This window comes from Sphaeramia orbicularis, chromosome 18 (assembly GCF_902148855.1).
Source record: "Sphaeramia orbicularis chromosome 18, fSphaOr1.1, whole genome shotgun sequence".
NCBI lineage: Eukaryota > Metazoa > Chordata > Actinopteri > Kurtiformes > Apogonidae > Sphaeramia > Sphaeramia orbicularis.
The window spans coordinates 8,994,770-9,009,660 of NC_043974.1; the positions used below are offsets into that span (position 1 = coordinate 8,994,770).

A 14,891-nucleotide genomic window follows, 5' to 3' on the forward strand; every position below is an offset into this window, starting at 1 on the left:
CAGCTGCCCTGGGGCAGACTGACGGAAGCATGGCTGCCAATCTGCGCCTACGGCCCCTCCGACCACCACCGAACATTCACACACATTCATGCACCAGTGTGAGTAGCAGCACTGGAGGCAAGGGGGGTGAAGTGTCTTGACCAAGGACACAACAGCACATAGACAGAGCGGGATTCGAACCACAAACCCTTCGGTTATTGGACGACCCGCTCTACCATCTGAGTCACGGCTGCCCCAAAAAAATCTCTTCAGTTTTAGAAGATGCTTATGTGTGTACCCCACTTCATGAGACATAAGATAATTTGGCGTTTGCGTTTGATCAGGAAGGGGGAAAATGGCGACAAAAACAGCCCAATTATCTTTAACCCATAAGAACCCACTGTGACATTTGTGGCAGTTCCCAAAAGAATTTTTCTCCATATTTAATCATCCTTAAGTGGTTTATCATAATTACCTTAATATTATCTTATGTATTTTGTGTGTTTTCAGTGAAAATCAGGTATTTTCTAACATTTAATTCACTGATCATGAATATATTCATTAAAACTCAGATTAAAGTTGGGGACTGTTCTATCAAATATAGACAAAACTGAAGAAAAAGTGACTTTTTCCTCAAAATCTATCATTAACTGAACATAAACCAAGTGTCTCCATCCACTGTCATTAATCCAACTCCATGGGTTTTACTGGTGAGTCAATGTTGTAGAAGATGACAGTGTTTCCATGGTAACTATGGAGCCTCTGAACGTCCAAATGGGTCATATCTGATGACCATGAAAAGATGAAAAACTGCATTTTACACCAGTTATTTACATGGATTAGTGGATCAACAGGTATTAAACAGTTTATATCATCAGATGATTTTGGTAGATGGTGGAAGTTTGGGTCTTTATGGGTTAAGTGTGTACCCTGCTTTAGTTTTAGTGTTTCTAAAATAATAAACGTTGTGTGAATACTTGATGTAAACATAGCAAATGTTATGTAATTTATAGACAAAGCTTATTAGTGTGGATGAGCATAAGTCATTTTAATAGCACATTTGTAAAGGTTCCACCAAAACAAGTTCACCCTGACACTATTTTGCAAATGCCCTGTAGTTCTTTTGAAAAATGAGTGTGACTGATTTGAAGAAATACTAAATGGTAAAAAAAGAAAGAAAGACAGAAAGACAGACAGACAGAAAGAAAGAAAGAAAGAAAGAAAGAAAGAAAGAAAGAAAGAAACAGATTGCTTTTATCCCAATTCCAGAATGATCATGGATTGAGCCAGACCCATCTCACTGATACACCTCAAATAAAGTGCAAGCTTAACATTATTCATTGCGTATTGGGTGAATTTAATTGTGAAGTGAAGCCTTTTGTTTGTTGTTTCTAGACTTTGCCTGTTTCTCTGCATCTGTCCTTTAAACTGTGATGAAGAGTGTTGAGTTCACATTCGTGCAGCCTCTTCAGGGACCTCTACTTCCACGGGACAGATGTTCAATGGGGCAATGTTTCTCCCATTATCATGAAGACAGGGGTTTAAGTACGCGTAGAGAGGTTCCATAAAGATCAACCCACTGTACGTATAAATGTGAGTCTTTGCTTCTGCATTGTAGAAGGACACCATTCCCTCTTCGTAGTCCAAAAAAATGCCCACTTTTTGAGGGATTTCTGACAGGTGGAGGGGGATGGAGGGTCCTGTGCAGGCGTTGAGGTTGCCACCTTTCCGTCGACAGATCGCCCAATATCCGCAGTCAGGACGCACCGTAATGACCCCCTTCCTGTTGATGGACTCTTTGGCCACCCCCAGATCCCAGTCTGTTTTATCCCCCACCTGAAACACATGGGATAGAACTAGGAGTCAGGGAGAATCTATAGGCCTCTTTGGGCTTCAGGGTAAGTGATGTTTTGGACTAATTTTGTGTTTTGCCCGAAAAACTAAAACCAAAACCATGACACAAGGCACATTGGATTGCGCACATTAGGATCCATCCTACTGGAAAGGCAATTTCACTTGCACATTGCAGTTTATTATTGCACCTTACTGTTGAATTATCCAGATTTCTTACCCAGTTCTATTAGGAATTTACTATGTATTATGTGTTTGCTCTTGTGTCCTATCTTTTATTCTTGTAGTGTATTTTTTACTATGTCAAATGCTGTTGTAATACAGTAATTTCCCAGATTGGGATCAACACAATCTGTCTGTCTGTCTGCCTATCTGTCTGTCTGTTGGTCATAGTTCCTGTTGGATCATATATAGCAGGTACACTCACCTTTTGGCAGCTAATAAAGTTTTTTTTTAATCCTAAAAGGCCCAAAAGTCATCTTTGTCTTCAGTTACTTACACTGTAAAACTGATTAAGTTGAGTTTACTTAAAAAAATTGGAGTAAACCGGTTGCCTTAAAAAATTTAAGTAATGAGTAATGAAAACTTGAGTGTATTAAACTTAAATGCTTGATTTGAATGGAATTGCTATTTTAAGTACAGCACACTAAATGCCAAGTTAATTTAACTTAAAATTTGTTGCAATGTCAGTTGCTTTGTATAATCATTAACTTAATATCATCAGATCATTGTACTCATTTCCATATTGATTTACATTTAAATCTCTCGCAATTTGGATTGCTTTAAGAAATTATTCAACATAATATATATTGAAGTGTGGATGGAAGTTACATATATAGATAGGTCAGTGTAATAGTGATGTGATGTTCACGAATGAATCGAATCTTTTGAATGGCTCTTTGAAACGAACGATGGGAACCGAGTCTTTGTAAAGAGCTGTTCTTTTTTTTTTTTTTTTTTAAAGGAGGGAGTGTCCGATTGCCTGTCAGTTTAGCATCACTGGGGAGGCATTGGCTTTATATGCAGGGTAGAAGTGAGAGAACTCCTGACATGGTGTCATTATGATATTTATATTAGAGATATCATAAATTTTGACAGTAATTTCTTTGAAAATGTATCAGACTCATAGTGCTAATCAGTCTGAAAAGTCATATATTGGAATGATTACATATTTTGGAATTATCTTTTGACCTTTAAAGAAAATGATTTTGTGAAGGTGTAAAAATGGAGAAATGAACCAGTTGGTAATTATTATTTCAGGGATTTTATTTTTATATTATAAATAACTTTCACAGTATTCTTTTTTTAAATGTAAAATGCAATTTGTAACTTAATAATCCGCTGGAATTATGAACTGCTTACATCCAGTCTCCATTATCAAGCATTCATTTTTGCATCTACCATAAAGTCTAGAATAGAGGTGCATTAGATTTTTAATGTGCGGCCCACTTGACCGGACAGACCACTTGCTCACAAGTAGGTTTATGTTGCTGGTCTGGTTTCTTTTCCTGAACAATTCTATTTGAAATTGAGTATTTTCTTTGTGTGTTGCTCAGTTCATGTACCTGGATGTTAGAGTCCTACCTGAACTACCCAGTAGTGTCTGCCGGTGGTGAAGCTTTGTTTCCCCAGAACTGAGACGCAGGAATCGAATCTGCGAGGCTCATCGGCCGTTGCAGTTTTCCTCGGGTGAAAACCAAGGCTCACCTGTTCATGATCAACGACAATGCTCCGATTACAGGTTTATTTGTTCATTTAAGACAATATAGAGTTATTACAGCCAACGTCATCCTTAATTTTCTACAGTTTTATTGTGTTTTTGATGTAAGGAAAATCTCCATACAGTACAGCAGATGTTTTATGACAATTAAAGGTGCCGGATGTAGGATTGTGGCCAAAACTAGTACTGCAATTACATTCAAAATACTGTAGAGCGTGGTATCCTCTCCGCCTCCCCCCAGACTAGGGGTTGCCAAATCCAGCATGAGCATCTACTACTAGCGTTTCCACTAATCCTTGCCACCACACCATAAATTTCATACAAAAAAATCATCACCAGACTTATTATACATAAGTCTAATATATAATAGGCCAGGACAAACATCCTGCCCACTCAAATGAAAGTTTGTGAAAATTCAGGAGATAGGGAAAAGGGAAATGAGCCTCAAGTTTAACTTTTACGAACGCAAAGTACAAGCAGCATGGATCGTTACCGTACCCCCCCCCCCAGTCGAACCACGGATGCAAAATCATCTCCATACATATCCATGTTTTGTTTGTCACTTTGTCATGACATATTTGAGAATAATAAGAGGCCTTTTAGGTTTATTAACGTCAGACATTTATGATCAGAAATGTTCCAGCTGCAGCTCGTTGGGAACTGGCAACCTGGATGCTGAAAGGCTACTGACTCTCTGATTGGAAGACACGTGATGGGCGGAGCATCAGACCAGAACACACAATGACAACATAAACCTCATTTCGGGGCTGACACTGAGCTTTTCAAATGCAAATATTCCAGCTGGACTACTACTGTCAGTGATATCAGTATTTGAAATGAACATGATTCCTTAATGTCTGGTGACAGTCATGGCCATTTTATAAGTACTGAGAACATAATTCCTACATACGGCACCTTTAAAGGAATGATGCTGCCTTCATGTGCTATGGGAATTATGGATAATACTACTTAAGAACTCAAAAGTTGCACATGAACATCCCCTCATGTTGTATTTTCCACTGGAGAACTGTGGAAAAAAATGTGACACACGAGTTGCTGAGGTGAAAATAACCTTTCAACTTTTCAACATGGCGGAACGCAACAAGGGATTAATCGCAAATTATAAATACTGCTTTTATTAATGTTCTGCTGCTGTTAGCTGATAATTTTGCACATTTAAAGTGCACAATTTGCAAAAAACAATTTTCCAAAAAAAAAAAAAAAAAAGTGGAATTTGCTTGTTCTCCCTGTATGTGTGTGTGTGGGTTGTCTACGGGTACTTCGGCTTCCAAAGACATGTACTAATAGGTTAACTGGTTAAGCTAAGTTGCCCATTGGTGTGAACGTGAGACTCCCTGTACATTAAACAGGTAAAGAAGATGGCTTTATCAATTCTTAATAATGACTCCCATCCTTTATGAGGTGAATTTCAGCTCCTTTCCTCTGGACGGAGGTTTTTAGTCCCAAGGTGTAGGACACAGCGTTATAAAAACAGCTTTGTTCGTGTCGCCGTCACTGAGCTCAATAAGAAATAGTGACATTGCACTTTATTAACTTATTTTAGTTATTTATCCTATTTCTTTGCTCTATTTATTATTATTGTGACTTCTAATTTCTGAATTTTATGTTCTTATCCTGGTTTTTATCCCAGACTGTTTTTATCTTTTCTGGGTTTTTATTGTGTTTTATTGCATCTTGTTTTTGTTTATTTGATCTTATTTATTTATTTTATTCTTTTACTTATCCATGCTGCTATACTGATGAATGGTGGAACACTGAGCACTTTTTGTCCTGTCTGGACAAGTATCTGCCTACAGGTTCAATGTATGTTTTGTTGTAATGCCAAAAGCAATCACTACGTCTGCTAAACAAATCTACCCACGGGTAGAAATAAAGTAACCTTGAACCTTGAAAAGCACTTCAATACAATGCACTGGTAATTTCAAATTCACAATTGGAAAGGCTCATCTTCTCGATAGCACTTGAAGGCAGCATTAGCTACATATTATAAACACTATTTACACCTGTGCATTTCCTGTTAAAACATCTCAAACTATTAACAGATAGTAATAGCAGATAAAGCAGATAGTTATTGGATTTATAATGACATATATATATATATATATATATATATATATATATATATATATATATATATATATATATACACACACACACACACACACATACACTACCTTTTTTCCATCTGGAGATAGGACGAGCCAGGCAGCAGCTGTCAAAGGATCCAGAGTCACATCATCTGGACACAGAAAAGAGGAAATAAAATGTGTAAATACAAGAGAAATGTTCTTCTCTTTTCAGTTATTTTTGTTACATATCTGTTTTTTTTTTTGGCAGCTGTAACAAAATGGAAATCAAATAAACAAATACAAGTGAGTTTTTGTTGAACATTTGACACAGCAACCTATTTTTTTTTTTTTTTTTTTTTTTTTTTTTACAACTGAAGCTCACAATGGCTGATTCAGACAACTGTATGTATGTATATATATATATATATATATATATATATATATATATATATATATATATATATATATATATATATATACAATCTGTATGTGGATTGTGTATTACTTTCTATTCAAACATTAATACTAAGAATGTTCTGCATGTCTAACTGAATATTTCTACATAGTGAGTACTTTCCTAAAAGACCTTAAAACCTTTTCCTTTTCTCTGCTACACATACCTGCGTACTGAGTCATCTTGCTCACCTCTACAAAAGGAAAGAAAAATACTTAGTCACAGATAAATAGATAATGAAGTTAGATGCTTCAGGTTGGTAGTGTCAGATGATTTCATGTTCCTCTGGGCAGTGTTTTTCAACCTTGGGGTAGGGAACCCAAATGGGGTCGCCTGAAATTCAAATGGGGTTGCCTGAAATTTCTAGTAATTGAAGAAAAAAGCCAAACCTACGAATAAAAAATATATAGTGAGTTGACAGAGACAATCACAAAACATAAAAGACATGACAAAGCACTGTGGTACTGTTTTTCTTTCAAATGTTCATTGTGGTCGGTTTCAGATGCTGCAGCTCTTTCATAATTCATAGTTTGAGTTCTTGTTTGTTCAGTATTAATTGTCAGCCTTGGAAATCCAAGCTGGACTGACTGTACATATCTTGACCAAGGAAAATAAAATTCTCCCTTTGTGCAGTAATCTACACCTGGCTTTTCTGCCTCTGTCTATAATAACCTACATTATATAGACTAAATGTGTCTAAAATTGAGGTTTATTTGTAGCATAGTATAGCAAACTATTACATGATCAAAAACAAATTAATTTTAGCAAAAAACATGTCTCTGTTTTGAATGTCTGGGGTCACCAGAAATGTGTGATGTTAGAATGGGGTCAAAAAGGACAAAAAAGGTTGGGAACCACTGCTCTGGGGATTCATATGAAATCCATCTGAGTATCTGGGTTATACATTACAAAACAGTGGAGACGTTACCGACCCTCTGCAGACAGTTTCTTTTCCAGTTCCCGGCAGACGTCCACTAGTTTGGTGAACACTCTCCTCACTGAGCCCATACTGTTGTTTGACTGGATCGTCACTTTGGACCAGTCCCTGGTGGACAGTGGAGGACTCAAAGAAGGATAGCTCTGAAAAAAAGAAATAGAAAAATATTCAAAATTACATGTGAATCTACTTGTTTTTATGTGAAATAGTAGCTGTAGAGTTGGTTTTGTTTTATCCAATTGTGATTTTCAGAGGTTCTCTCTAACCTGGAAGAGGTCGATGGGGTCGTCGCTGAGTTCCAGATGCAGCAGGTCGTTGCGTCTCCTCTGCAGCTCATTGATTTCACTGCTCAGCTCTTTGAGAAGATCCTCTGCTTTCTTCTCTGCTGCTTCCTGCTTCTGTTCGATCTCCTCAATGAGTGCAGCCTGATGTCTTTCAGTTGCACTTATCACCTCTGTGTAGACCTCAACAGTGGTCTTTATGTTGTTTTCTTTAACTGTCTGCAAATATACGTAAATCAATGATATATATTTATTTTATCACAATAATCATAGAAAACTTTATTTATTATGTTGGTATGTAGCTGTATAGGCAACGCAAAGTTTCTCATTCAGTCATATGGATGGATGGATGGATGGATGGATGGATATAAAAATGACCTGCGCATGACCAGATCAGGGAAAAACAAGAACACTTCCTTGATTTCTTAAAATGCAGCAATAAGTCACTGGGAGCTGCGTTGAAGATAGATAGATAGATAGATAGATAGATAGATAGATAGATAGATAGATAGATAGATAGATAGATAGATAGATAGATAGATAGATAGATAGATAGATAGATAGATAGATAGATAGATAGATAGATAGATAGATAGATAGATAGATAGATGTAGATGTATTTTATTTAATCCAACTCAGGGAAATTACAGAAGCAGTGTTACCAGATCACAAATGTTTAGTAACAAATATGTGTACCTTGATGTAATGATCTATATCTGAACATATCTACATGTACATGGTCATGCTCACTTTGCTGAGCTCCACTGCATCTTTGATCTGTTCCGTCTTTCTGAGTCGGTCCTGGATCATCTGTTGAAACTCTGCTTCAGCTTTCCTCATCTCAGCCTACAAAAGTCAGATATGATTGAGATTCAGTGAGATGGATTTCACAGGGAAGCAAGTGCTCAAGTCAATAAAACTGCTAGTGAGTTTTGCCTGGGATATAAATTTGTGGCCATTGCCTGTGTTTGTAGTATGAGATGAAGACGCCACACATGCAGCATTTGCACATAACAGGTTTGAAATGGTCAAAATAACTTCAGTATAAACGCCTTTGACCTCTTTGCATCATTATTGATTCATGCATTTCTACATATTTTTTGCAATTCTGAGCAAAAATATACATTTTTTGAGATCACAGCAGCCGAGACCAAAATACTTTTTGCTTCATTCTTGATTTCAACACAAGATGTTGTGTTTTAAAGATAATTATATGAATATGACATGTTAACCCTTTAACCCACAGGTGTCAAACATGCGGCCTGGGGGCAAAATCTGGCCCGTCAAAGGTTCCATTCCAGCCCGCGGGATGAAAGTGCAAAAATTAATTTGAACAGTCAAAGTTGTCAAAATCCTTTTGGTTCAGGTTCCACATACGGACCAATGTGATCTACAGCAAAAATAACAGCACAACAACCCATAAATAATGACAACTACAAATTTTCTTTGGGAAAAATTATGTGGAAAAAATTTAAGTAAAAAAAAAAAACATTACACTGTGAAAATATTTACATTTACAAAACTATTCTTTCACAATAAAATGCAAATAAATACATAAATAAAAACAAATAAGAACAACTCGAAATGTGCAATTTGAACAATATTCTGCCTGTTACTAAATGTTTTGTGCATTTATGGATCTACTGTGATCTGTAGTTGTGTTAATAATAAGAGATGTAATATTGTAGAAATTGTTCAAATTTTAGTTCCAAACTCCAAAGTTTTAACAATATTCTGCCTGTTACCAAGTATTTATGAAACATTGTGTGTAATGTACATGTATAAATAATAAGTCGAGGCATCATATTGTTCAAATTGCACTAATTTTTCAAATGAAATTTCTGTTTTTTCAGGTTATTCACATCTTTTTTTGTAAAATGTATATATTTTTATAATTTAATTGGGTTTTTTTTGTACTAAAACAAAAAGAAAAACTTGGATTTGTCATTATTTATAGGTTATTAAGTCATTATTTTACTGGTCTGGCCCTCTTGAGATCAAATTGGGCTAAATGTGCCCCATGAACCAAAGTGAGTTTGACACCCCTGCTTTAACCCCTGACACGTCTGTAGTGAGCGTTCTGTATGATTTGTTTTAAATATTCATAAATTCAACTGTTTCCTAAATAGGAAAATTTTCAGGATGTGCTGATAGAGTTGACCTTGTGCTTTCCATAGGCATCTGAGCATGCTCAGTTCACCTCCCACCCTGTCTGTAGAATAGTGGACAAAATACATAGCAGTGAGTGAGACCAACTTGTTTAAAAATTATGTTCGGCCTTTTTTTTTTGTTTTTTTACTGTTGTTTGGAGTGTTGTTGTGATTTTCCTTTATTTTGTCTATATTTTTACTGAGTTTTGACTGTGTAAATGTGTTTTGGAGTTCAAAAAGCAGCTGGACTGATTTAGAAAAGAGTACCAAAACAAAAACTACTGTGCCAAAATTCAAATACTTGTTTAGTGTGTTCCAGTTTACAGTTCATGTTAAACATCCTAAATCTCTTATTGATGTACATTCTGGGTGCCTTATTTAGTCAAAACCTGTCAAACATCAATTCCTCTCTGTCTTTTTCTGTTATTCCACCCTATTTTGACCCTAAAACACACAGTAACGTAAAACCACTGAAGAAAAGGAACACAAGCACATGCTCACAGCAGTTTTAATGACACTGAAACAGATGCAAATTCACAGCAGCATGTTTACCTGGAATAATTTCCCAGGGGTTAAAGGGTTAATGGCCACATTAGCAAAATAACACATTACTCACTCAGACATCTGTCTCACCTTGATCCTCCTGGTCTCCTTCTCAATGGTGATGATCTCGTGGTGCTTATGATCCCTGTCAATGCATTTTGCACACACCAGTACCTGATCTTTCTTACAGAACATCTCAAGGAGCATGTTGTGTTTTTGGCAGACGTGGCTGGTGGTGAAAGTGCCCGGATCTGTCAGTGTGTGTGTAATCAATGCTTGATCCCGTAGATGAGGCACCAGGTGAACTTCGCAGTAAGAGGCCCGACACACTAGACAGGACTTGACTGCTCGGATGTTGTTCCCGGCACACGTGTCACAGAAAACCTCATCTGAACTAGAAAGCGATTTGGAGAGTCTTGGGTTTTGTCTCTTCAGAGGGGCTGGCTTGTATGTTACTTTTTCCTTCAGAGAGCTTTAGATTGAACAAAAGGAAGGTTATGTCAGGTCAAAACTAAATAAAAAGTTAATTTTCAGATTAAAGTTTTAAAGATAGTTATAACCCATAAAGACCCAAACATCCATCGGCGACCAAAACCATCTACTGATCTAAAATGTTTCATAACTGTTGATCCACTAATCCTATCAATGTATGTAAATAATTGGAGTAAAATGCAGTTTGTCATCTTTTCACAGTCATCAGATATGACCCATATGGACGTTCAGAGGCTCTGTAGTGAACGTGGAAACACCGTCATCTTCTACAACACAGGTGTCAAACATGCGGCCCGGGGGCCAAATTTGGCCCCCCAAAGGGTCCAATCCGGATGACTGCAAAGTGCAGAAGCTGTTAACAGTCAAGGGCGTCAAACTTGAAAATAACAGCATAATAACCTAAAAATAATGACTCCAAATTTTCTTCTGGGTTTAATGTGAAAAAAATAATATGACATCATGCCTATAAATAATGAAAACACCAGTTTTTTCTCTTTGATTTATTGCGAAGAACATTAAATTTTGATATCCTTTAATAATAAACGTCAATAACCTGAACAAATATGAACAACCTGAAATGTCTAAAGAAAAATAAGTGCAATTTTAACAATATTCTGTCTGTTTTGTGTCTTGGTAGATGCACGTATAAATATTGATCAATTTTTCTTATTATTTCTTCTTATTTTTCTTCAGAAATTTCAATTTTTTCCGGTTATTCACATCTTTTTTGTTTGGATAGTTTGTAAAATGTAAAGGATTTAATAATTTAATGTTATTTTTTGGTTATAAAAAATTTGGAGCTGTCATTATTTCTAGGCTATTATGCTATTATTTTACTGGTCCGGCCCCCTGGAGGTCAAACTGGGCTGAATGTGGCCCCTGAAAGAAAATGAGTTTGACACTCCTGTTCTACAACATTGATCCACCAGTAAAACCCATGGAGTTGGATTAATGACAGTGGATGGACACACTTGTTTTTACATTCAGCTATTGATATCTTTGCTGAAAAAGTAATTTTTTATCTTCAGTTTTGTCTGTTTCTGATATAATAGCCCTCAACTTCAATATGAGCTTTTCTTAACATCTATATGATCAGTAAATTAAATATAGGAAAATACCAGAATGTCACTGGAAAAAAAAAAACAACCAAAAATAAAAAAAAATGCACATGACAATATTGTAAGGAATGGTGATAATTCATTTAAAAAAGGTTGAATAGAGAAAAATATTCATTTGGGAACTGCAACAAAAGTAGTACTGGGTCTTTATGGGTTAAAAATGTTAATAATACACAAAGAAGCAAAATATATCAAATCAACCTTTTAAACGTTTCCGTGATGTCTTTCAGGTTGATGTTAGTTGTCAGTTCAGGACGGGTTTTGAAGGTTTGTTTGCAAAGAGGGCACTGTGACTTATGTCTCGAATCCCAGTACCGTTTAATGCATCTTTTGCAGAAATTATGTCCACATGGGGTTGAGACAGGGTTTTTAAAAATATCCAAACAGATGCTGCAACGAAACTGCTCTTCAGACAGTACGGATGCCATGTTTCTGGTAGATGAAATGAAACAAAATGTCATTATATGCAGATGAAAATTTGTTTTATGTATCAGAATACAAAAATGTCTTCTTTCTCACTTAATCTCAACTAATTCACACTCTGAATAGGGAATTCTCACAACCAAGGTTCACATTGATTTTTAGGTTCTATACCTCACTGTGAATTGGGACTAATAAACAATTACAGTATAAGGCACAATCACTGTGATTACTATGAAGAATAATAGACCATATCTGTTATATGCGCACATGCTTTTTTAATCATTCAACAGGTGTTTGGTCTCTTTGCACAGAACAAACATCCACAATTTAAAAAATATAAATTGTACTCTAATAGTATCACTATAATCTAATGAACTATTTCAGCTAAATTATGTTGTGTTGTGTATTTATGACTACATAACCACCTCTGTTTGGTTTGTTTTAATAATTTCTATATGATCATCCAACACAAACGACACACTAATGAACTGTGTTTCTTACATTAAAATGTTGTCTGGCAAAAAGTAAAGGGTTTTTGTTTTTGAATCTGTAAAAAAAAAAAAAAAAAAAAAAAAAAAAAAAAAACTTTCATCAATAAAGAGTTAAAAAAAAAAAAAAGTAAGTAAAAACCAGAATCCACCAAAAAAATGACCTGATCAAACATGATTTATAAAAATCAGATGTTTCATAGCACATGGAAATGCTTGTTAAAAACATTCTATATATTCAGTTTCAATGCTTGGGGACATGTAGGCATATATTTTGTCTGATCACTGCATCCATACAAATAGTTTCAGTCAGATCAAAGAACTATTGTCCATGCGCAAAGCATTATTTTTGTATGATCTACTGTGTCTTAATAAATCCTAAATGCCTAAAGCTGCTGTGCTTGAGTTAATGACACAAACGGCTTCATCTGCACAACAGTGGACTGACAAACCAGACAGACCTCTTTTCAGATTCAGCAGGTGAAATACTAAAAAAGTTGAAGGAATGTTACTACGCAGGTGCAAACAGAGATGCACCTGATTTTTCAAACATGTGACGGAGAAAGGTAACATCCTGGTATCTCAGTGCAACATAAAACCTCTGATCCACATGTTTGCTATTTTTAGAGTATTTCCTTCTATATTTTGTGAGCGACACATAACAAAAACATAACAAATGAAACATATGACAATCTAATACAGAATACATATTTGTTACTGTATTGATGATTTAAACAGCATTTTAAGTAAGTATAGAAGTTAACATTTTACAAAGTGCCATGGCTTTTCCCCTTCTGACAGCTTTGCTTCTCAACAGTTATTACAAATGTCCAGTTAATCCAACTGATACATAGTGATTTATAGGCCACTGTTGTCTCTGTTCTTTTTGATATGAAGAATCTCTTACCTGACAGGCTTGATGCACAGATGTGTCGATGGTAAATGCGACAATCAAAAAAAGCGACAGTCTTGATGTCCTCCTAAAACATGTCCTAAAACCCCTCCCTCAATGACACTGTTAAACGGGAAATTCCAGTCCGTCTCGGAGTCATTAGTGCTCAGTTTTAACCCTGAGGGTTTTTCCCCAGGCTTCACTGCTGTAAGCATAACCTGACCCAAAACAGGATATGTTTGAGCAGATTAACAGATCCTATTCACCCTTTATCAAGCAAATGACTATTTTTTGGTAATTTCCACAAACATTAAATATGGGGCCAATCCTGTGCCTCAGAGAAGCATGTTGGTTTTTACAAACTATACAGTGATTAAGAGAGATTTTATAGAAATTTTGAAGTTGTAAATAATGAATACGAGTGATTTTGTTTTCACTTTATGACATTATAACAGTTGTTTTATTGCACGTGTTTACTTTTTAGCAAGTGCTGCTCAGGTATTTTATGGCAGGAGGAGGGAGACTGTTGTCACTGCAACCAAATACAAGGCCATGAATTTACTGTTTAAGCCTAAAAGAAATCAGACTGATGTTTTTCATTTTTCACCAGGTAAATACTGTTGCAGGTGTAACTTTTCACCTTAAGCTACTCAGTACTTACGGTAACACTTTATTTGAAGGTCTAGTTTATATGGTAATGCATTAAGCGCACATTCATAAGACATTATGATGCATTTATAATGCATTATATATATATATATATATATATATATATATATATATATATATATATATATATATATATATATATATATATATATATATATATGTCACAGTAGAGATTGAAATCCAGTAGGATTCCTAATCCTACTAGGACAGATAGTAATTGTAGTTTGTCCTAGGACAAACTGAAATCCTACAAGACATTAGGATCTGAAGATTGGAATTCCAATCTGTCCTAGGAGAATTTGCAATCCTACTAGGACAGATTGTAATTCTATTTGGAAGTGGGATCTGAAGATTGGAAAAATACGGCAAAAAATATAAGAATTCTGTCAGGACAATCTCGAATTCTATTAGGAGAATGTCAGATTATATCAAAATGTATGGAAAATAGACTGAATCATTTCACACCCAAAATTCCAGTCAATTTCAGCATAGGTAAGCATACAATTTCGCCATCACTATTCCAGCTGAATTATTTTCTTATCTTTCATATCTATATCAGTGTAAGGAAAAACCTTTGTAGTATTACTTGTTTGAAATTTTGAAGTTAGCTATAGACTAACGTTAGTGTCACTATTGAGTAGTATGTAGCACATTTAAGTATTAGAAAAATAACTGACAAAACCTCTGTAGTATTACTTGTTTGAAATTTTGAAGTTAGCTATAGACTAAGTTCATTGTCACTATTGAGTAGTATGTAGCACCTTTGTCCTAAGACAAACTAAAATTTCAATCTGTCCTAGTAGG

At 35.5% G+C, this 14,891-nt stretch overlaps 1 protein-coding gene across 1 annotated transcript; it reads right to left on the reverse strand.

The window, feature by feature from the left end:
- Positions 1–803: 803 nt before the first annotated feature.
- On the reverse strand, positions 804–13,469 carry LOC115438164 (E3 ubiquitin-protein ligase TRIM39-like). Its single transcript, XM_030161583.1, has 10 exons — positions 13,434–13,469; positions 11,817–12,047; positions 10,096–10,477; positions 8,063–8,158; positions 7,298–7,531; positions 7,027–7,174; positions 6,261–6,287; positions 5,746–5,810; positions 3,415–3,537; positions 804–1,815 (listed from the first exon to the last, which is right to left on the reverse strand). Exons 2-10 carry the CDS (start codon positions 12,041–12,043, stop codon positions 1,429–1,431), a joined length of 1,689 nt encoding a protein of 562 aa, XP_030017443.1. The 5' UTR covers positions 12,044–12,047; positions 13,434–13,469; the 3' UTR covers positions 804–1,428.
- Positions 13,470–14,891: the final 1,422 nt, after the last annotated feature.